Raw genomic sequence first — 21,078 nt, 5'->3', positions numbered from 1 at the left:
GAAAAATTAATAAACAAAGCACAATTAACAAATAATTAAGTTTAATTACTATATGAATGTTGGATTAATAAAAACAATTTGGTGGATAATTTTTAATAATCTATAAAGGACAATGAAAAATTAATGGGTTCATTATTGTAATATACACTGTTAATACTGCATTTTAATTGATGTTCAATTTTGTTCATGTTAATGCGTAAATGGTCTTCAATTTTTTTGTGATTCAGATGGGTCCAGTGACCCCTTTAATCTTTAGTGTATCCGTCTCTGATTAGGTCAATCATATTTGATCATATATTAAATTTATTATTTTTGTTATTGACTAGTTGACATTTTTATTATCATTTTTTTTCCAATGATAGCAAACATATTAGACAATCACTTATTACAAATCGAGATGCGTCCAAAGAGCAAATCTAGCCTTTGCTACTTGAGCCAGATCATGAGCCTTCGGTTGTCTTCCCTTTTGATGTGGTAAAAGCTACAAATGTCAAAGGATTTTAAAATTTGCCAAATATCTTGACAGATACCCCAGCTAGAAACTGAGGAAACAACACCTGAGTTAATTGCTTGAGATACCAGAATGACATACCTTCGAATCTAAATTTTTTTCAATTGTTGTTTAGACTCTAGAGCATAACTTCCTTTAAAGCAAGGAATTCCATAATACTAGGGTGCTAAATGTGTCTGAAAATTGCAGAAAAATGACCCAATAGCCTCCCATTGCAATATTTTGCCACTCCAACCACAGAGCTAAATTTCTGTTGGGTAGATGTACCCGCATCATATTGAATGATGACTGGATGCCTTTGATCCTCCACACAGGTTTAATTTGGGAGAGGAATGGAAGGGATGTAATGATTAATGGCCAAGGTTTGGTCATGATCCAAAGAAACCTTGGCTGCCTCAAATTCTTGAAAGAGATTGAGGGCATTCGTTACAAATTCATCCACTGTCCATGTACTTTTTTTTAAATAAGAGCATTTCTTGCTTTTCACAAACCAAAGGAGGTAGTAAAACAACAAGGTGTTGGAAGGAGATTCATGACATTCCAGTTATGGCTGAAGGACAGATCGGACAACATTCTTGTATGTAGAGCTAAGGGTGAATGAAACCACATCCTTTTTGACAAAATCACATTGGAAAAAAAGGTGGTTTCTAGATTCCTGAGCTCCACATCTAGGACAAACCATATTTTCTTCCAGTCTAATCATTTTATTTTATGATTAAAATGCATGAATGGTTAATTCTAATTCTTCCTAAGGTTACCGAGTATAGACTTGATAGTAGAACCCTTAAAATTAATAAGAATTAAAATTTATGTCGTAATCTTAAGTTAAGACTAGTATAATGTTGACTGCTGATTATATTTTACTTATCATGTATATGAGTTATTAAGTCAAATCATACGAGCTATTTATGAAATAAAGCACTGGAGGAACCCATTATGAGAATATTACAAAGATCACTGAGCAAGTACAAGCATGTGAGCAAGTATTAGCATGTGAAGATGAATGAACATGTAAGTTTTCTTTTTCCACTTCTGACTATATTGAGAAGCATAATCATGTCTAAAGGATCTTGTATCCTTATTGCTCTTAGCCTTTTGAACCAAAAATGATTTAGGCTTTCTAGCATGCACATGAGCCTTCTTTCCTCCAATTGGTTTGACCAATCTATGAGGAAGAATTTTGAGGCAAAGATGTTTTAGTAAATTTAGTTACATTTAAACTAGAAATATTTTGATTATATTCAAGTCTAAATTTTATGGTTGGGCATCTTTGAAATGCAAGAATTGTATCTAAAGTCTCCTTTTATTTTTGAAATCTTGAAAATGAATATTTAAATTCAAAAATTTCATTTCTTAGTTAATCATTTTCCTTAAACAAGTCATCAATATTTAAACTTTGCTTAGGGATAGATTTTAAAAATGACTTTAGAGCTTCATTTGACAATTAAAGCTCATGAAATTCTTGACTCAAAACAAGCATTTCATATTTAGTTTTAGAAGTTTTATTTTGAAAAACAAGCATCTTGGCATTATAATCACCATGTTTAATTACCAATTTATCAAGCATGTTATAAACATTATCATCATGTGCATCATCATCAACAACAATTTCATTTTTAACATTTGAGCATGCATCATGTGATTCAACATCAATACCATCGCAAGATAAAAAAAGTTGGGGGATTTACCATAAATATTGGTTCCTTCTCAAATGTAATGAAGCACAAGTTAGCATCATAATGATTCTCATTGTCGTATTGAGAGCCATCATCACATGAAGTTTGGATCCTCCTTTAGCATTTTGTCTTAAAGAGGAGGGTCTCTCATGGTTATCTCTTTTGCTCTTGAGCTCTTCCACTCTTTTAGTGAGCCTCATGATCTCTTCCTCATTTCTTTCCTTCTTGTTCTCTTTAAGATGAAGAGCACTTGTTGAAGCTTTAAAAGCAATGTTGTGTTCCTTTGACTTCTCCTTTTGTATGTTCTTGATGTAGGACATCTCATGGAAAATAACTTGCCAATCAACTCATCGGTCCGCAAGATGGACAAGTCATGAGCTTCTTCAATGGCGGTCACTTTGGGTTGTCACACAAGAAAAGGAAGTGATCTTAATATTTTATCATTTATTTTCCTTACCTTGTAAAATTTTCCAAGTGCATCGAGGCTTGTAACAATCCAAAGGAATCTTGAGGTTATCAAGAAGACATCTTCATGAGGCAAGCATTGAAGCCTTCATATTCTCCAAGAAGCAACTTAAGTTTCTTTGTATTGACTTGGGTAGTACCTTCATGGTAGTTCCTTAGAGTTTCCCACATTTACTTGGCATAAGTCAAATGTTGAATTCTACCTTCTTCTTCTCTTGCAATTAAGGAGATGAGAGTTGTAATGGCCTTTCTATTCGTTCCATTCTTCTTCACTTGATCTTTGAACCACTCTTCTCTCTTTAAAAGAGCTCTATCTTTATTAATTGGATATTTTCATTCCCTTAAAAATACACTCCAAATATCTAGCCCTTGCATATCAAGATAATTTTCCATCATATGCTTCTAAATTTTATAATTTGACCATCAACAAAAAGTTTGAGAGTGATGAAAAAATTGCGGTTGTCATTTTTTTATCGTTGAACTCTTGCGATTAAACAAAAGAAAAACATTATGCTTTGATACCAATTATAATTCTTGATGGGTATGGAAAATCTTTGGTGTTTTATTGTGAATAAAAGATTTAATTTATTTAGCGGAAATAAGAAATTCAAGTGAGTTAAAGAGTAGAGAAGATGAACACAAGGGTCTAGAGTGGTTCAGATCATAAATCGATCATACTCCACTACTCAATCAAAGATTTTTCTAAGATAACTCCAAATTTAGTGCTTTGTAGCTAAACACCAATTATGAAATTTTACAAAATTAATCTCTAACATATAAGGGTTGAGTTTTCTTAGAGTTAAACTCTAACTTATAATCATTTAAGAGTTTACAAGCCTACTCTAAAATTAATAAACAAAAGTAATTTAAAGATGAGAGGTTTGTTGTTTCAAGGTTTATAAATCATCAATCTTGAAATGTTTCAGTCTATATTTATAACCAAAAAAATCCCCAAGCAAAGCTCAAACAAACAAAAAACGTTTTGCTCAAAAATAGTTTTATCGCCCCTTCTACAAATTTGTCGTGCCCTCTACATATGCAAGATGACAAAACTCTTAAACAGCTAGTGCCACATGTCAGGCATTCATTGGAGCATTCAAAATATATCTGTTCGGCCTACAACAGTCATGAAAGTCGCGCCCTCTCTAAATTTGTCGCCCCCTTTACAAATTTATCGCCCCCTCTATAGATTTGTCACCCTCTCTATAAATTTGTAGAGCGGACAAAGATGACTATAGAAGAATCCGACATAGTAAAAAATGGCTACTTGTGCCGATTATTAAACATTTGCATATAACTTACCTCTCACGCATACGTTTGATATTTTATTATGAATAAGCTTACAATTTTTTATTATTGTTTATTTAAAAGGTGGATTTTGGCCCTTTTTGACCAATTTTCTCATATTTAAACTTTTTAAGTTTTTTTACTTTTAATTTTGACCAATTTTAGTCTATATCTATAATTTTTTCTAGTCTGTTGTCATAGTTGAATTAGAGCTAGTTTAAGAATAATTTATTCTTCATCCTTAGAGGTGGAGTTTGTTGAAGTGATATTTCACATTGGTTGTGTGTGAGAATCATGTGTTTAAATATTGGTTGGACATTTTCACTGAACACCAATTAGTTTTAAGGTGAAATCTAACATGATATTAGAGATTTGTCTATTCACACAATTTGAATTTGGCCCAGTTCCCGTGAGATACATGAGGAAGGACTGATTGCTTGGCCCAAAACAAACTATCTGTAAGGGGAAATGTTGAAGTGGGAACATCCCATATTAATTGTTCGTGTGAATAGGCATGTGTTTAAATATTGATTGAACATCTCCACTTAATACTAATTAGTTCTAAGATGGAATTTAATAGAGATGTTGAGTTTGCTTTTCAAGCAAGTTTTATCTATATACTCCCTCCGTCACAATAGAGTTGTCCGCTTTGAGAAATTTTTTGTCCGAAAACTCTTCTCCACTATCAAAAAGTAACTAATTTTTACACTCAATTTTTCTATATTACCCCTATTTAAAATCCACTAATGAATAAATTTAAAGTAAATTGCAAGTGGACCTTATATTAAATAGGGGTATAACAAGAAAATTAAGAATTTTTTTACAAAATGTATAAACAATAATTATTTTTCTTAAACTGTATGATAAAGGTAAAGTGAATAACTCTATTGGGATAGAGTAATAACCAAACTTATCATCTTATGACGGATTCCACTAAATATAGGTGTATTTCGCATTCATGTAGATGACATTAATGTTAAAGAGAATTAAAGCTTTTGATTTAAAAGTAGTTTTTAGAAAGAAGGAGATAGATGATTTTTAGAGAAAGATTCGAAAACAATAAATATAAAAGAATAAGTATGTAGTTGTGTATGAAAGGACTACACAAATATTTCTTTGGAAAAAAATGACTTTTTAACCTATTTTTTGAAAAACCGGAATTTATCGGTTTTGGTCAAAAACCGGATTTTACCGGTTCAATCCGGTTTTTGGCGGATCTTCTGAAAATTTGACTTTAGCATCTAATTGGACCGGATAAGTGACTGGTTCCTGGTTAATCCAGTTCGACCGGCCGGCCCGGTCCAATTTTAATAACATTGTTTATGACGTGTTTCTTCAAATATCAAAATAAATGTATTAATCAATCAATCAGGTTTCGATAAATAATGTTTTTTTGAAAAAAAAAAACTTATTTTCCTAAATTAAATAAAGAAAATGACCTACCATCCAAAATTATTAAGGATAGTGAGAAGAACATGGGATGGCAGAAGAAGGTGTATAATATTAAAACAAAATCAAAATATTCTTTAGAATCATAGTCAGTTGTACAGAGACAAAGTACAGATAAGCAAAATGGCAAGTTCAGTAGTTTTACACCAAATTAGCCCCATTTTTACAATCGAAAATCAAGATTCAAAATCCAAAAACAAACAAAAACAGCTACACCAATCTCTTTTTCTCCTCCATATAAGTGGCCCAACAACAAGCCAACAACTGAGGCAGAGTCAACTATCCTCTCCTTTTATTTCTTAACAAACTCCCTTCCCATGGCGGATCTCAAGTCAACTTTCTTGAATGTCTACTCCGTCCTCAAGAAACAGCTTCTTCAAGACCCCGCTTTTGAATGGTCTCCTGATTCCCGTCAATGGGTTGATCGGGTACATTATTTCAATGCATTTCTATGTTCTTTTCTTGATTTGGTTTCTGGGTTTCGTGCGAAAATACTCATGATTTTCGGTATTTTTGTTAGAGTTTTTTAAGTAATTAGTGTAAATAGGAAAAATCATCAAGCTTTGCGTGAGAGATTTGTTGCATGTATGTGATTATGAACTGATTGAGTGATTGCTAAGTTTTTGCATGTCAACAAAATGAATTTTGATCTAAACATAGCAATTTCTTTAAAGTTGTTGCCTTTAATTCTTTTTACATAATGCTTAGTTGAAGTAAATTAGACTCCAGCCCTTTATGGGAAGCTACTGATTTTGGTTTTTCTTGCAAGGTTGCAAAGAAAACTTTTCTGAGTCCTATGTTTCGGCATTTTATTTTGATTTTTAGAACCACTTCTGAAACTCCGAAACTCTATATTTATATATTCTTTTCCTTTTGATAAGTTGGGAGCGCTTGTAGGAAGAAGTGAACCCATAGCAGAATGCTGCTGAGCGCTTATACTACTTGATCCTCTAGAAATTATTATTTTTCTGTTTTCCTTTTCGGTTTCTCATTTGGGCGTTTCTGTGCTTTCTTTTACGGATGTTCTTAAATCTAGCTAAGATCCTTCTAATAATGATCACTGAGAAACTTATACTCAGATTCCCAATCGATAGATATGGAAAATTAAGCAGTGTTGTTTGTAGATTCAAGTGAGCTAGAGTCAAAACAGTGCATTTAAGTTCTCACAGTTGTAACCACAAGTTGCATGAGCAAACGAACATTTCATTCAACTAACATATTAAATTTATCATAGTTATCAAAAGCGCGCCTCAGGCGTGCCTAGGCGCTAGAAAAGCGCTAGGCGAGGGTGGTGCGCCTGGGTGCGCTTCGGGTGCGCTTAACGCATGAAGTGCGCTTTTTCCAGGCAAGAGACATTGTTGGAAACCCTATTTTTTTGTATTTGTTAAAGTTTTGGGCTTTGGACTTTGAGCTTTTAAAAAATCAAATATAAATAAAACAATTAATGAAAACAGAAGCCTTACAAATATAAAAATATTGCACTTAAAAACTATTATGCTCAAGACTCCTCTATCTTGATCGATGATCTTGTTTTTTATCACATTAAAATAAGAATCAAGGTCATGGACAAAGAATCATGTCATCTGAGCAAGCTTTTATATATCTATAATAGGTATTTAACTTTTTTATGTATATGCGCCTAGATTCACTCGGGCGTGCGCTTTTTTTGCGCCTAGCGCCTCGGGCTATTTGAGGCCCTTTGCGCTTTAGGTGCGCCTAGCGCTTTAACAACTATGAAATTTATCAAGAGCAAACTATATCTGAGTGCAATGTGTACCGTTGAGTGAAATTTATGCTGCTTCATTTTTTTCTCTGATTTTAATACGGTCCTTTTCTGATGCAGATGTTGGACTACAATGTGCCGGGAGGTACGAGTTGAATATATATTGATATAATGAAAAAATTTATCTCAAGTATTTAGAATGTGTGTTCTGATTATGAAATTTCTGTTAGTCCATGTTAGGGGAAGCAAAGTTGGCCACAATGAAATACTATAGGCTTTAGTTTATCTTCTTTTTCTTTTTCTTTTTCCACAGGGAAGCTGAACAGGGGCCTCTCTGTCATCGACAGCTACAAATTGTTGAAAGAAGGACAAGAACTGACCGAGGAAGAAATATTTCTTGCAAGTGCTCTTGGCTGGTGTATTGAATGGGTATGGCCATTAGAATGCATATTACTCTCAGTTTAGGCTATAGAAAATTATGTTGAAGAGTTTACTTGCCAAATTTTCTGTTGCTAAATTGCTTCTTTGTTGCATTGTACTTGCAGCTTCAAGCTTATTTTCTTGTTCTCGATGACATTATGGATGGCTCTCATACAAGACGTGGTCAGCCTTGTTGGTTTAGGGTGCCCAAGGTATGTTCTAATCATGAGATTGTTTTCTTCGTCTATCTTTAAGGTTTTTGTTGCTGTTGAAACAATGAACTTCCATTGCTTGCACTTTTGCAGGTCGGTATAATTGCAGCAAATGACGGGGTTTTGCTTCGAAATCACATTCCCAGGATTCTCAAGAACCAATTCCGAGGGAAACCATACTATGTAGATCTTCTGGAGCTGTTTAATGAGGTAATCGACTTGCTGGTTTGTATAAATTTCTTTTGATTTTAAAGTATGCTTGTAACCTATTAACTTTTCTGTTGTGCTTATACAGGTGGAATTTCAAACAGCCTCTGGACAGATGATTGATCTGATTACAACACTAGAAGGAGAAAAGGATTTGTCCAAATATACTTTGTCACTGTAAGTAATACTTCTCTATCAATCTTTTACTGCTCATTAAAAGGAGAAATGAAATAAAGATTCTCACGGTTATATGAATGTCCTTCAGGTTTTGGCATACTATTTGCATTCTTTTGATTTTTGAATAAGTTAACCTTTCCGCTAATTTTTTTTTCCACTTAGTTTGTTTGTTGACATGTCCATTTCAATTTCATGCAGTCACCGGAGAATTGTTCAGTACAAAACTGCCTACTACTCATTCTACCTTCCTGTGAGTATGAACAATCTGATATATTAGTGTTGCTTGCTCGTTGTAGGAAGGCATATGCCTTAAGTGTATCTGACATTCAAATTCCATTAGTTCAGTTGAAATTCTGCCATTTCAATCACACTTAAATATGCAGGTTGCTTGCGCATTGGTCATGTCGGGTGAGAATCTGGACAACCATATTGATGTAAAGAACATTCTTGTAGATATGGGTATCTACTTCCAAGTACAGGTAACATTAGACTTGATTGCCTCAATTTTCCGGATTTGTTTTGTCACTCGGGAGGCTATAAATTGATTCCTGGGTTTCATTTGGTCCACAGAAAATGAAAATATGTATTGCTTCAGGTGATGGAATTCTTTATCTGTGCTAATTATATATCACTGTTCTTTCATTGTGTAGGATGATTATTTGGATTGCTTTGGTGATCCCAAGACAATTGGTAAGGTGAGCTCAAATGCTGTTGATTTGTGATAGTGAAAATATATATGCTTGGATGTCCAATCTATATGCATGTGTATGTTTACATTTAAGTGTTTTTGTATATAAATATATGTTAGGCAAGAGCTGAATGGATCACTGTTCATTAAACCAAGGAAAAAAAAAATCAAAGATTGGACCCGAAAATAAATGGTTGAATGAAGCATGCTAGTTTCTAAAATGACCAATTGGCTAATTTAAAACCTACGTAATTTCAAAATCCTATATTCACTGCTGCTAAGTCGATATAACTTGAAAAGCGAGTAAATGCCTCATCTCTAGAAGCGGGGCCTCCCTATATTAACCTAACCAGACAATGAAGTAGGTTCAGTTCAAAGGCCACCCAAGTGTTGAAAATGAAAGAGTTTTCTTTTTAGCTACTTGATTTTTCATTTAATATTTTTCTTAAAGGCTCCTTTGACGTTTGCCGGCGAGCACTATAATATATTTATCTTCTGTATTTTTTTAATCATAAACTGCAATTTTGATCAGAAAAATCCTAAAACAGGACCTTAATTGCTATTAAGAAATAAAATTGCTTTTACTTTTTAATATAGTTAAAATTCTTTGAAGGCAAGTGTGGGGAAGGGCGGTGGGATTGTATAGAGAATGGTGTATAGAGAGGGGAATCGAAGAATTTCTGTTCTTTTTGTGGTGTTTCTAACATGAATGTTTATGAAAATTTGTTTGAAAAATCAGATAGGAACAGATATTGAAGATTTTAAGTGCTCTTGGTTGGTTGTGAAGGCTTTGGAACTTTGCGATGAAGAACAAAAAAAAGCGTTACATGTAAGATTAATACATACATAATATCCCCATCGTTATTTCAGTGTTAATAACTTTTATTGTTCATAATTTGTTTTCCCTTAAGGAGCACTACGGAAAAGCTGATCCAGACAGTGTATCAAAAGTGAAAGCCCTCTACAATGAGTTGAATCTTCAGGTTAGCTATTGGTCTCTGATTATTTTGATTCATTTTGAATTTGATGCTATCGTAGAGTAAATAACGGAAACGGAAATGCCGAAATGGAAAATATTGAAATTATGACTGTGAAACGGTATTTTCTAAACAAATAGATTATAAATAGAGTCTCAGAGTTTTAGAAGTATTTCCGGAAACAGAAATGATTGGGGCAATGCATAAAACTGGAGAAGTTTCCGTGTAACTAAATTGGAAGTATATACAAAATTATGCTTAATAGGGTATACGAATGTGCTCATATACTAAAATAAGCTCCTTTCTCGTATCTCTAATTCCTTAAACTACTTGAATTTGTTAGGCGGTATTCGCCGAATATGAGAGCAAAAGCTACGAGAAATTAGTAACCTCTATTGAAGCTCATCCTAGCAAGGCTGTGGAAGCAGTTTTGAAGTCTTTCCTATCCAAAATTTACAAGAGACAGAAATGAGAAATGATGGTCAACAATGCAAGTTTGTTTCCGAGTTGTATTTGTATTAATTTTAATTAATCAAGAATGATGATTAATTTGCATGTTAGCATATTGTTCAAACGTTTCGATGTTAGATTGTTTTCGTTTTTTTTTTCTTTTTTTAAGGATTAAATAAATGGATTTCCATCTTCAATAAGAATTGAGCCTTACTATCCAAATCCTCCACATTGCATGATAAATTGACTTTGTAAAATTCTAGCACCAGAATTGCAATTTTATTAAAGCTTCAATTCTGATTAATTTCTAGATAAGATGCCAAATTTTTAGATGCATTCAGTTCAACTGACAAATAGTTTGGCAGATTACCTGACACCATAATAAGTGTTTAGATCATTGCGCTGATGCATTTCTTTTTTTAAATTGAGTCGCTCCAATATAATTTGTATATATTGAATTCTTAACTGGACGCCTAATAGTGTATGGGGGAGAATCTGGGCTCTGCGTGTTCCTCTTCATATCAGGAATTTTCTCTGGAGAGCTTGTGCTGGTTATCTCCCGTCTGTTGATGCTCTAGCCAGTCGTAGGGTCTTTGTTAATTCCACGTGCATGGTTTGTAGTTCCTTGCATGAGACTGTGCTTCATCTTCTTAGCAGCTGCAGTATGGCTAAGGAATGTTGGGAGTTAGTTCGTTTTGACGGTATGTCTGATTTCCAGCCAGATCTTATTTCTTGGTGTAGCAGATGGATGGACAAGCGTAGCATGGAGGAGCAAGCTATGGTGGCTTACATTTGTTGGAACCTTTGGTTGAATAGGAACAACATAATTTGGAAGAAAGTAGTTGGGACTTCCACGTCTATTGTTTCTGCGGCTGGGTTTCAACTCTCCTCTTGGTTAGTAGCTAATAATCCAGATAAGCGTCTTCGTGAAGTAGTAGTGAGTTCTCAAGATGGTGTTGTCAAGTGGAAACCGCCGGAGCAGGGGTGGATTAAAATTAATGTAGATGCTGCAGTTTTTCAAGGGAGACATCAGATAGGGCTAGGTTTGGTAGTGAGGGACTGCTATGGTCGTTTAATTCAAGCAAGGCAAGTCAGCCTGGCTGGCTCGTTTTCTCCTCGTTTGGCAGAAATTATGGGCATACGTGAAGCTTTAAGTTGGTTGAAGGGCTACGATAAAGTGGTTGTGGAGGCAGATGCTATGGATGTCGTGTTAGAACTTAGAAATCCTAATTTGGTTGATTCTGAGTTGCTTATTGAGGATTGTTTGGAATTAGCTAAGCAGTTTCATAATATTGTTTTTTTGTTCGTGAGACGATCTGCGAATCAGGCAGCGCATGTTATGGCGCAAAATGCCCGTTCCATTTCAGGTCATCAGGAGTGGTTTTGTCACTTCCCTGAGTTTCTCACAAATGTAACTGCTTTCGATTGATTTATTGATATCTTTTCTCTCAAAAAAAAAAAAGCTTTTGATTTTGTAGATATTAAAATCCTTCGGCGTAAAAAATATTAACAATGTCAAATTAGGTGAAATTGATTGAGGAACTTACTTTCGATAAAAATAAGTGCATGGATTCAATTTAATAAACTTTAGTATAGAAAAAACAACTATAAAATTTATTTCAATTGCATTAACACTGCGTGGAGTATACATATTTTATTTCCGTAATAGAGTGACTTAATATCTACAGTATTAAATTTATAGGGACTCAATGCTGACAAATAAAAGTGGAGAAATTCAATTTAAAACAAATATATATAGTTCGCCTAAAAAACCAACAATTATTACAAAGACGAATAAGTAAAAAAGCCATTATACTTTCTGGTTTCATATAAATATCACCTTATAGTGAAAAAATGGACATTTTAGCACATGTACTCAATCTTTTCGGTGTAAATATACTCCGACACTAATAAAGAGTTAACTTCGTTACCGTTTAAGACAAAAGAAAACCTAATATTTTTTGAAAAGAAAAAATAACATCCTTTTTAATTGTTAAATCTTATTATTTATATAATAATTTCAAAATAATACATAATCAAATATTATTCACAAATTTATAAAAACATTCATCATATCAATGTACACACGTTAAATTAATAAATTAAAAATAAAAGAAAAACTCTGTCCAAACTCTGGATAATTATAAAACACAACAGGTGCGCCATGCCATTCGTGCAATAAACCAATTGCGCATTAGTTATGTGGAAAATTGAATGATAAAAAAAAAATAATTAAAAGATTCCCTGTCGCAAATGCTCATTGACTTGATGTAAAAATGACGTGTCGCAACGGTTGCATGGGATAAACACTCCCAAACTCGACTGAATTCATGCAGAAAGAAACCATAAAAAGTAAAAAAAAAAATCTTTTTGTACCCATTAACATAGTTTGGCTAGCATTTTCCATCCCTATCTCATTCACTTAACTCAGAACATAACATAACAAGAAAGTCAAACGGTCTAACATCATACGCGCAGTTGCCCAATTTGAAAAATATTATAAAAATTTATTAAACAATTTGGAATTTCTGATCTTCATGGAAAAGTCCCAAATCATTTTTTCTACTCCAAATTCCAAATCATCAAAAAAAATTCTCTTCTTTTTTTAAAATCACATTGCTTTTGTCTTTCCTTTTCATTTATCCAGTCTTTAATTTTATCCCACATCCTCAACGGTTTTAAATCACCATTCTTTAACATTTTTGTTTTCTTTAATCACAACCAAATATTATACAATACCCTTTTATGTTCAATACTAATTCTTTACCATTTTGTTTGATTAATTCATTTTTTTTCTTGATCCATTCTGTAATTTGGTGCATAATTGTTACTGGGTTGTATCTGTTTTCATGTAAAGATTGTTTCTTGATTGAAAATGAAGCTTGTTGTTCGGGTAATTGAGGCAAGAAATTTGCCACCAACGGATCCTAATGGATTGAGTGATCCGTATGTGAGAGTGCAGCTAGGGAAGCAGAAGTTTAAGACCAAGGTGGTGAAGAAGAACTTGAATCCCAGTTGGGGGGAGGAATTCAGTTTCAGAGTGGATGATTTGAATGAGGAGATTGTGATATCTGTGTTGGATGAGGATAAATACTTCAATGATGATTTTGTTGGGCAGGTTAAAGTGGCTGTTTCCATCATTTTTGATGCTGATAATAAGTCTCTTGGCACTGCTTGGTATGCTCTGCAACCCAAAAACAAAAAGTCCAAGCACAAGGACTGTGGTACTGCCTTTTATGTTTCCCTCCTTCAAGTTTTGTTTTTGTTTTTGCTTTGTGTATTGTGATGTAATCTAGGTTGCACGGATGCGGGCACGGAGAAACGGTGTTATTTTAAGGTTTCGTCAGTAAAAAATGAAGTTTTGTATCCGAAACGTCAAGTGTCGGTGCTACCTAGAATGTAATCATTGGTTTGTTACCCCAGTTAAGTCCTTGAGTTATTGTTATTGTTACTCTTGGGGTCTGCATTAGTGCTATAATGTTGGTAGTACGGAAACGGAAATGCTGAAACGGGAAACTCCCAAACAAATATTGGAAAACAGTAACTTTTACAGAATTTAGGTTATAAGTATAGAGTTTCGGAGTTTTAGAAGCCTTTCTGAATAGAAACAAAATGCTAGAGTGTAGGATTCGAAAAGTTTATTTGCAACACAAATAATGTATAAGTACAGAGTTCCAGAGTCTTAGAAGCCTTTATGAATTGAAACAAAATGCCGATATGTATGATTCGAAAATTTTATGTGGAATGCAAATGTAGTTTGTTAGACAAGATTTTGCTTTTGCAGTATTTATAGGATTTTTCTGCTGTAGATGTTTGAGATTATGCAGCATTGCTTGCTCAAGTTGTCTGTGTTTACATGTTTGATGTAATGAAGTTATTTGCTTATTGATTCTGTATCGTTTATCTTTCTTCAACAGGTGAAATTCATTTAGGTATATGTTTTTCGCATAGTAATAAGTTTGTTGATTCAAACAATAATGGTGATAATGCACTACAGTTGAGGAAGAATGTAGAAGCAGTGACAGAATTGCCTACTCTCACATTTCGTGAGCCATCAAACTCATCTTCTCCTAATAGGTTGGAGGAAACTGCACCCTGCAAAGATGATAAGCCTTGTGTACAAAAGAATTTTGCAGTGCGAATTGCTCAAATGTTTAATAAAACTTCAGATGCAGCAACATCATCCACTTGCAATAAAAGTGTTGAAATCTCTGAGCCGTCAGAAACTGCTGGAACAGATGTTTGTGAAGATGATTCCGATGATCCTTCCACTTCTGGTGACTTTGCAGAATTATTGAGAGCGATGGAATCTAAAGATTTGGGAAGTGAAATTCCAAGCAATCTACCAGGAGGGCTGCTTGTGGACCAATTATATTTGACTGCTCCCCAAGACTTAAACTCTCTACTTTTTTCACCTGATGCAAGTTTCCCAAGATCATTGGCGGAAATCCAGGGAACAACAGAACAGCAATTTGGGCCTTGGAAATTAGAAAATGGTGGTGAGAGTTTAAAAAGGATGGTTACTTATATTAAGGCTGCTACCAAACTAATCAAGGCTGTGAAGGCCTATGAGGAGCAAAGTTATTTAAAAGCAGATGGGAAGGTTTTTGCGGTTTTAGCGATTGTGAGCACGCCAGATGTTATGTATGGTGGCACCTTTAAGACTGAACTTCTTTACTGTATCTCGCCTGGTCCTGAACTTCCTTCAGGAGAACAAACTTCACATTTGGTAGTATCCTGGAGAATGAATTTTTTACAGAGCACCATGATGAAAGGTATGATAGAAAACGGAGCTAGACAAGGTCTGAAGGAAAGCTTTGAGCAGTTTTCATCTCTATTATCCGAGAATGTTAAGCTAGTTGATTTGAAGGACTTAGGTTCCACGAAAGACCAAGTTTTGGCTTCATTGCAGGCAGAACCCCAGTCAGATTGGAAACTGGCTGTCCAATATTTTGCTAACTTTACTGTACTTTCTACAGTTATTGTTGGATTATATGTTGTTGTCCACATTTGGCTAAGCCCTTCCAGCACACTTCAAGGGTTAGAGTTTGTAGGACTCGACTTACCTGATTCAATTGGGGAATTCATAGTGTGCGGCGTCCTAGTTCTTCAATGTGAAAGGGTGCTAGAGTTTATTTCCCGTTTTATGCATGCCAGAGTACGAAAGGGTAACGATGTAACCCAATGATCCTCTTATCTAGTGCAAACTAACTACTATGTTTAGCATTGTCATTTCCTGATTAATTTTTGTGTTTTATAGGTAGTGATCATGGAGTAAAAGCACAGGGAGATGGGTGGCTTCTCACAGTTGCCTTAATTGAGGGAAATAATTTGGCTGCTGTTGATTCAAGTGGCTTCTGTGATCCATATGTGGTATTCACCTGTAATGGACAAACTAGAACAAGCTCGATTAAGTTCCAGAAGTCTGATTCTCTATGGAACGGTGAAACATATTGTTCTTTGTCAGTTGATTCATTTAACGCAAAGAATTATTGATCGAAAGTATTCTACAAATGTGTGAATAATGAAATCTTTGCACGGAAATGCTTTTTTAATTGGTGATAAACATGATGCAAATTGTCCTACGAATACTATCTTAATGGACATTCTCACTCTCTGCAGAAATATTTGAGTTTGATGCAATGGATGATCCACCTTCTGTGCTGGATGTGGAAGTTTATGATTTTGATGGACCTTTTGATGAAGCTACATCTTTGGGATATGCTGAAGTTAATTTTCTAAAATCTAATGTATCAGATCTAGCTGATGTTTGGGTCCCTCTTCGAGGAAAGTTAGCTCAAGCATGCCAGTCCAAGTTGCACCTAAGAATTTTCTTGACTAATACAAGAGGCAACAATGTTGTCAAAGAATACTTAAATAAGATGGAAAAAGAGGTTGGAAAGAAGGTAAATGGCTAGCTTTTGATGCTTTGGAATATTTAGATTGCCAATGGGTTATGCACTGTATCGTCTTTGTCTTGTATCGTCCGGTATGATTGAATTACTCGTGGAATTCTTGTAGATAAATTTGCGTTCACCTCAAGCAAATTCAGCCTTTCAGAAGCTCTTCGGGCTTCCACTAGAGGAATTTCTCATCAATGATTTTACCTGTCACCTAAAGCGAAAAATGCCCTTACAGGTTTTGTTCTTAACCTTCTCAGTATCTTGAATATTATTTAATGAATCTTCGATGCTTCTGATAGTCATGTTATTACTCTATTTCCTTTTTTATCAATATTATCCACATTAGGTTTTTGACTTGAATGCTGCGTCTAAACAGGGTCGTTTATTTCTCTCCGCAAGAATTATTGGTTTTCATGCAAATTTGTTTGGGCAGAAGACTAAATTTTTCTTTCTTTGGGAGGATATAGAAGAGATCCAAGTTTTTCCTCCGACATTATCGTCAATGGGTAGTCCAATAATTGTTATGACTCTCCGGCAAGGCAGAGGTATGGATGCCAGACATGGGGCAAAGACGCAAGACGAGGCAGGGAGGCTGAAATTTCATTTTCAGTCATTTGTATCTTTCAATGTAGCGCATAGGTAAATCTCAATGTTTTATGGCTCATTACTCTTTCTATAAGTGGATTCTTATTTCAAAATTAGCAATATTATTTTCAATATTGACATTTTCAAAAAAATTGTGAGTTTTATACGCCTTCCCCACATAAAACATAGTGAACTCTCTTTAGCTCTATGGCAGTCACAATTATGCTGGAATTGTGTATAGAATGTTTATTTGAAGTGGACATTGATATGCTGGTTAATAGGATTTAACGACTTTGCTTACTATTTATGTGAGCTCCATTCTCCAAGTTTCATGTCTAGTGAAATACAGTTTTATCTCCTAATTACACAATTTAGTTCTAGAGTTAAGCACACTAGTTTTGCGTTCTTGGAAACTTCATAGCACGTACATGCTGTATCTGGACTGCGCTCAATTTAATTATACAAAATGTGATTTTACACCATTCCTGAATGTTTCTTTAAACTTGGTGCATATTTGATAATATTAAAATTCCATCCCATTTCCCATCCATCCCATTTCCTTTTGAATCATCATTGGTAGAATACTGGAGCAATTCCATAAGTTTAACCTGCTTCTGGTTATGGAAAGTTTGTTCTGCTTGATCATCATTTTAGCACTTCCATTATAAGAATGCTTATTTTAGAGAATGCTGATTTTGATTGCCCTAGGATTCTTAATAGTCATTTTTTTTCCTTAACAGCTGTAGACAATTTCCTTATTTTTAATTTATCATACATTGTGCTGTGTATAGCAATATTAAGTTTATCAGAACTAAGTTAGGGCTGTTAAGCTTGAATATGCCTTCTTTTCCGAGATAAAAGTGATTACTACTATTTATAAAAAAAAAAGTGGTTACTAAAAATATAGGACGACAGAAGTCAGAAATATATGGCATTGATCGACTTTGTTATGCCTCTCACGTAGGACAATCAAGGCTTTGTGGAAGGCTAGATCATTAACCCCAGAACAGAAGGTGAGGATTATAGAGGAAGAATCAGAAACCAAAATGCTCCAAAGCGAAGAAAGTGGATCCTTGTTGGACCTCGAGGATGTTAACCTCGCTGAGGTTTATTCTTCTACACTCTCTGTTCCTGTAAGTTCCTTATTCTCTCTCCTTCGTGGCTAGACATGAATATATCTACTTTAAAATGTGTTCTGCAGATTTATCAACTACTCTCCGTGTCCCAATCTAATTGAGAAAATTTTTCTTTGCCGATTGTTTAAGAAAATTCAATGATTTTACTTGTATATCCTCGTGTTATACTAAATACATCACATCTTTCTAAAGAGGAAAGACATTAATTGAGAGGGTAAAACAGGAAAAATAGAGTTAAAAATATTATATAAATGGAAATTATCAATTAGAATGGGACCCTCAAAAAGGAAATTAGTGTCAATTAGATTGAGATGGAGGGGTATTATTTAACTGCAATTACTTTGTTTTAGACAAATTTCTTAATGGAGCTGTTTGGTGGGAGTGAATTGGAGCGCAAAGCTATGGAGAAAGCCGGTTGTCTTAACTATTCATATACTCCATGGGACTTGGAGAAGGCCGATGTGTACGAGAGGCAAATATATTACAGATTTGATCAGCATATATCGCATTATAGAGGAGAGGTGACAAGTACACAACAGAAATTCCCCATGTCTGATCGGAAAGGTTGGGTTGTACAAGAACTTATGACTCTCCATGGAGTTCCGCTCGGTGAAAATTTTAATGTATGGACATACTTATGACTGTTTTAAGTTGCAAATTGCTCTGGATTGGTTTAATCTTGAAAATGGTAATATTCAATATCATATATCAATTTTGACATGTTTGTTTTTTCTCGGCAGCTTCACTTGAGATACCAAATTGAGGATTTGCCGTTAAAACCAAAAAGCACTTACGTGCGCGTATTCATCGGAATTGCTTGGCTGAAAAGCACTAAGCATCAGAAAAGGATTACAAAGAACATTCTGTCTAATCTAGAAGATCGGCTGAAGGTGCTTTTCGGTGTGACTGAAAGGGAATATGCGAAGAAATAGGAAGGAAACAAAATGTATCGATGTTTAAATTGTTGGCTTGAACTCAGCTCCTGCTTTCTGCACCAAACACATTCTCTGTTCCTGATATTTGTTGGAACGTAAAAAGCGAAAACATCTCCGGTGGCTCATTCAGGTAGAGATCAGTTTGTAAATACTTGTACCTTTTGTGTAAATTCATTGGAGCTGCGTCGCTTCTTTTTCTAATTCATGGATTATAGTTAGATGTATACATTAATTTTCAACCGTTTCTGTTCATACAATGTAGTAGAATAATTTACAGTTTAGCTGTAGTATATACTCATTTACACCAAAGATTCTTGATTTCTAGCGTTGAGGGACGCATCAGAATTGAGCTTAATTAATTATCCCTTCCTATGATGGACTCTAATTGCAACCATCAGAACTGACCCGCTTTTACGCTCAAAACAAAAACTTTTTTATTTCTAGGCTTTTTACATTGTTCAGTTAACAGATGTATGCTGTTACAAAAAAATAATCAAAATCGTCACTTAGAGGAAGTAAAGGACGAGAGAAACGACTCAGGCTGCTAGAGTGGTGGTAAGTGGAGGTGCTATTGCTCTGTTTATAAGAATGAAGAGGTGGAATAGACACCATGTTTGGTTCATGGAATGAAATAGTATGAAATAAAATAGTTATTCCGTGAAGAATGGAATATCTACTCTTTACTTTTTGAGAGGAGTAATTATTCCACACAATCATGGAATATCAATTCCGTGAAGTTACTATTCCATGAAACAAAGTGAGGAATAAATATGCAATACGGAATAGTTATTCTATTCCGGACCTATTTCATGAACCAAACATGGCCTATTTTGATTCTTATTGTTTTAATGTGGATTTGAAGGCTGAAGTGGTCATTTATGTAGCTGCAAAAGAGGAAAAAGAAATTAAATATGAATCAAACTCGTTTTGAACTTGGACGGCGTCATCATCTTCTAGCTTTCATGTGGCCACTCTTAAATATCTGTCTTTATTGTACCTCTTGAATCTTGCACTTGATTTTCATAAATACATTTTGCCGATAGAACTAAATGCTTTAGTGCAAGGTCACAGACCTTGTTTCTTAACTCTTAATTTCGTCTAATCATCGTATAGTTCTATGATAGTGGATCGCCCATTGCCCCCACGTGATTGAAATGGGTCGATCTACGTCTACCACGATCCGTAATGTGTTCGTTTGATCTTTAACACTTAAAGATTGGATGCTTTTCACATGATCATCATACATCTTTGCCTCCAATATATTGTTATCTTCTCCAAAAGGACCAGGATCGCCCTGAACTACCTCGACACTTCCATCTTCTCTCCACATAATTAACATTTGATACATTGTAAACGGGATACACATGTTGGAGTGGATCCAATCCCGGCCTAACAAGACATTATAGTTGCTTTGAGCACTCACAACGAAGAATCCTTCTCTGATCTCTACTCTTCCTATCTCAATCTGCTTCTTCAACATTCTAGCTAGTAGGATATTCACACTGGCTCCATTTGTCAATTAGTACCCTGTTAATAAGGACTCTATTAATATAGGCTTTGATATACAATGGACGGACATCACTTCCGTCTGATCGACACTCTCCTCATCAGGAATAATCACGTACTCATCGAGTATATATAGTGTATTTCTTTTTCTTTTCTCGTGCTTCCAATGGTGAAGTGTCCTTTTACATTGTAGGCTGAGCTGACCTTTTAAATTATTTTGATAGAAGATATGTGTGTGGAGCGCGGTCAGTGTGGTGTATGTAGGTTCTCCTGTCAGAGAACCGTCAGTGGTCCCCTTGGCTAACATGGTCTTCCTATCTTTCTTTGCAAGTAATAAGGTTTATTCGGCCACGGTAGTTCCCTTGGTGATAATGGTCCAGAATGAGACATAAGATAGTCCCAGACTAAAAGAATCTTCAGCCGGAATATGAAATCCTCGTGAGCCTATGAGTCCATTTACTTTTATTTTGTTAGAGTTGATCATATATATATATCCTTGCAAGTTGCTTATACCCTACTAAATTATCACTAAGGACTAAAGCTAAATTAACTAACTAACTAAATTGTTTAAGCAATAATAATGTAAAAGCTTCAAATAATAATCAAATTACATAGTCTTGGATGTCATATATATAGTGGTTTAAGGCTTGAAAACACATCAACGATACAATCCTGGTAAAATCAGGACTCTTTGTCGCGGTAGAAAAATAATTCGATCCCCACGTTTCTTACTTCTATCGACGACCAAATTTCTATCGTCGATAGACTTAC

At 34.7% G+C, this 21,078-nt stretch overlaps 2 protein-coding genes across 4 annotated transcripts; both read left to right on the top strand.

The window, feature by feature from the left end:
- The first annotated feature begins 5,492 nt into the window (after positions 1-5,492).
- On the top strand, positions 5,493-10,379 carry LOC126664810 (farnesyl pyrophosphate synthase 1). The gene is made up of 12 exons (XM_050357370.2): positions 5,493-5,816; positions 7,232-7,256; positions 7,425-7,540; positions 7,657-7,743; positions 7,837-7,953; positions 8,039-8,127; positions 8,326-8,377; positions 8,511-8,606; positions 8,778-8,822; positions 9,555-9,644; positions 9,727-9,798; positions 10,136-10,379. Exons 1-12 carry the CDS (start codon positions 5,706-5,708, stop codon positions 10,262-10,264), a joined length of 1,029 nt encoding a protein of 342 aa, XP_050213327.1. The 5' UTR covers positions 5,493-5,705; the 3' UTR covers positions 10,265-10,379.
- Positions 10,380-12,709: 2,330 nt separating this feature from the next.
- On the top strand, positions 12,710-19,110 carry LOC126660708 (C2 and GRAM domain-containing protein At1g03370). Of its 3 annotated transcripts, none has more exons than XM_050354354.2 (9): positions 12,879-13,466; positions 14,160-15,410; positions 15,503-15,685; positions 15,865-16,148; positions 16,264-16,380; positions 16,522-16,784; positions 17,695-17,863; positions 18,217-18,489; positions 18,607-19,110. In XM_050354354.2, exons 1-9 carry the CDS (start codon positions 13,118-13,120, stop codon positions 18,796-18,798), a joined length of 3,081 nt encoding a protein of 1,026 aa, XP_050210311.1. In that variant the 5' UTR covers positions 12,879-13,117; the 3' UTR covers positions 18,799-19,110. The 3 variants fall into 3 exon arrangements, with proteins under 3 accessions (XP_050210323.1, XP_050210311.1, XP_050210319.1); XM_050354362.2 differs by having other exon boundaries at positions 13,337-13,419; XM_050354366.2 differs by lacking the exons at positions 17,695-17,863; positions 18,217-18,489; positions 18,607-19,110 and adding an exon at positions 17,522-17,605 and having other exon boundaries at positions 12,710-13,466.
- The last annotated feature ends 1,968 nt before the right edge of the window (positions 19,111-21,078 follow it).

Source organism: Mercurialis annua, linkage group LG1-X (genome assembly GCF_937616625.2).
Source record: "Mercurialis annua linkage group LG1-X, ddMerAnnu1.2, whole genome shotgun sequence".
NCBI classification, from domain to species: Eukaryota; Viridiplantae; Streptophyta; class Magnoliopsida; order Malpighiales; family Euphorbiaceae; genus Mercurialis; species Mercurialis annua.
This window is presented reverse-complemented; position numbering and strand designations above follow the sequence as displayed.

What these genes read in the sequence shown, in the direction of transcription:
- LOC126664810 (XM_050357370.2), top strand. Translation starts at nt 5,706, where the DNA reads ATGGCGGATCTCAAGTCAACTTTCTTGAATGTCTACTCCGTCCTCAAG. An exon ending in TCCAAATATACTTTGTCACT is followed by an intron (nt 8,128 to 8,325) that starts GTAAGTAATACT and finishes AATTTCATGCAG; the next exon opens with TCACCGGAGAATTGTTCAGT. An exon ending in ATCCCAAGACAATTGGTAAG is followed by an intron (nt 8,823 to 9,554) that starts GTGAGCTCAAAT and finishes TTGAAAAATCAG; the next exon opens with ATAGGAACAGATATTGAAGA.
- LOC126660708 (XM_050354354.2), top strand. Translation starts at nt 13,118, where the DNA reads ATGAAGCTTGTTGTTCGGGTAATTGAGGCAAGAAATTTGCCACCAACG. An exon ending in GTCTGATTCTCTATGGAACG is followed by an intron (nt 15,686 to 15,864) that starts GTGAAACATATT and finishes CACTCTCTGCAG; the next exon opens with AAATATTTGAGTTTGATGCA. An exon ending in AGCGAAAAATGCCCTTACAG is followed by an intron (nt 16,381 to 16,521) that starts GTTTTGTTCTTA and finishes GCGTCTAAACAG; the next exon opens with GGTCGTTTATTTCTCTCCGC.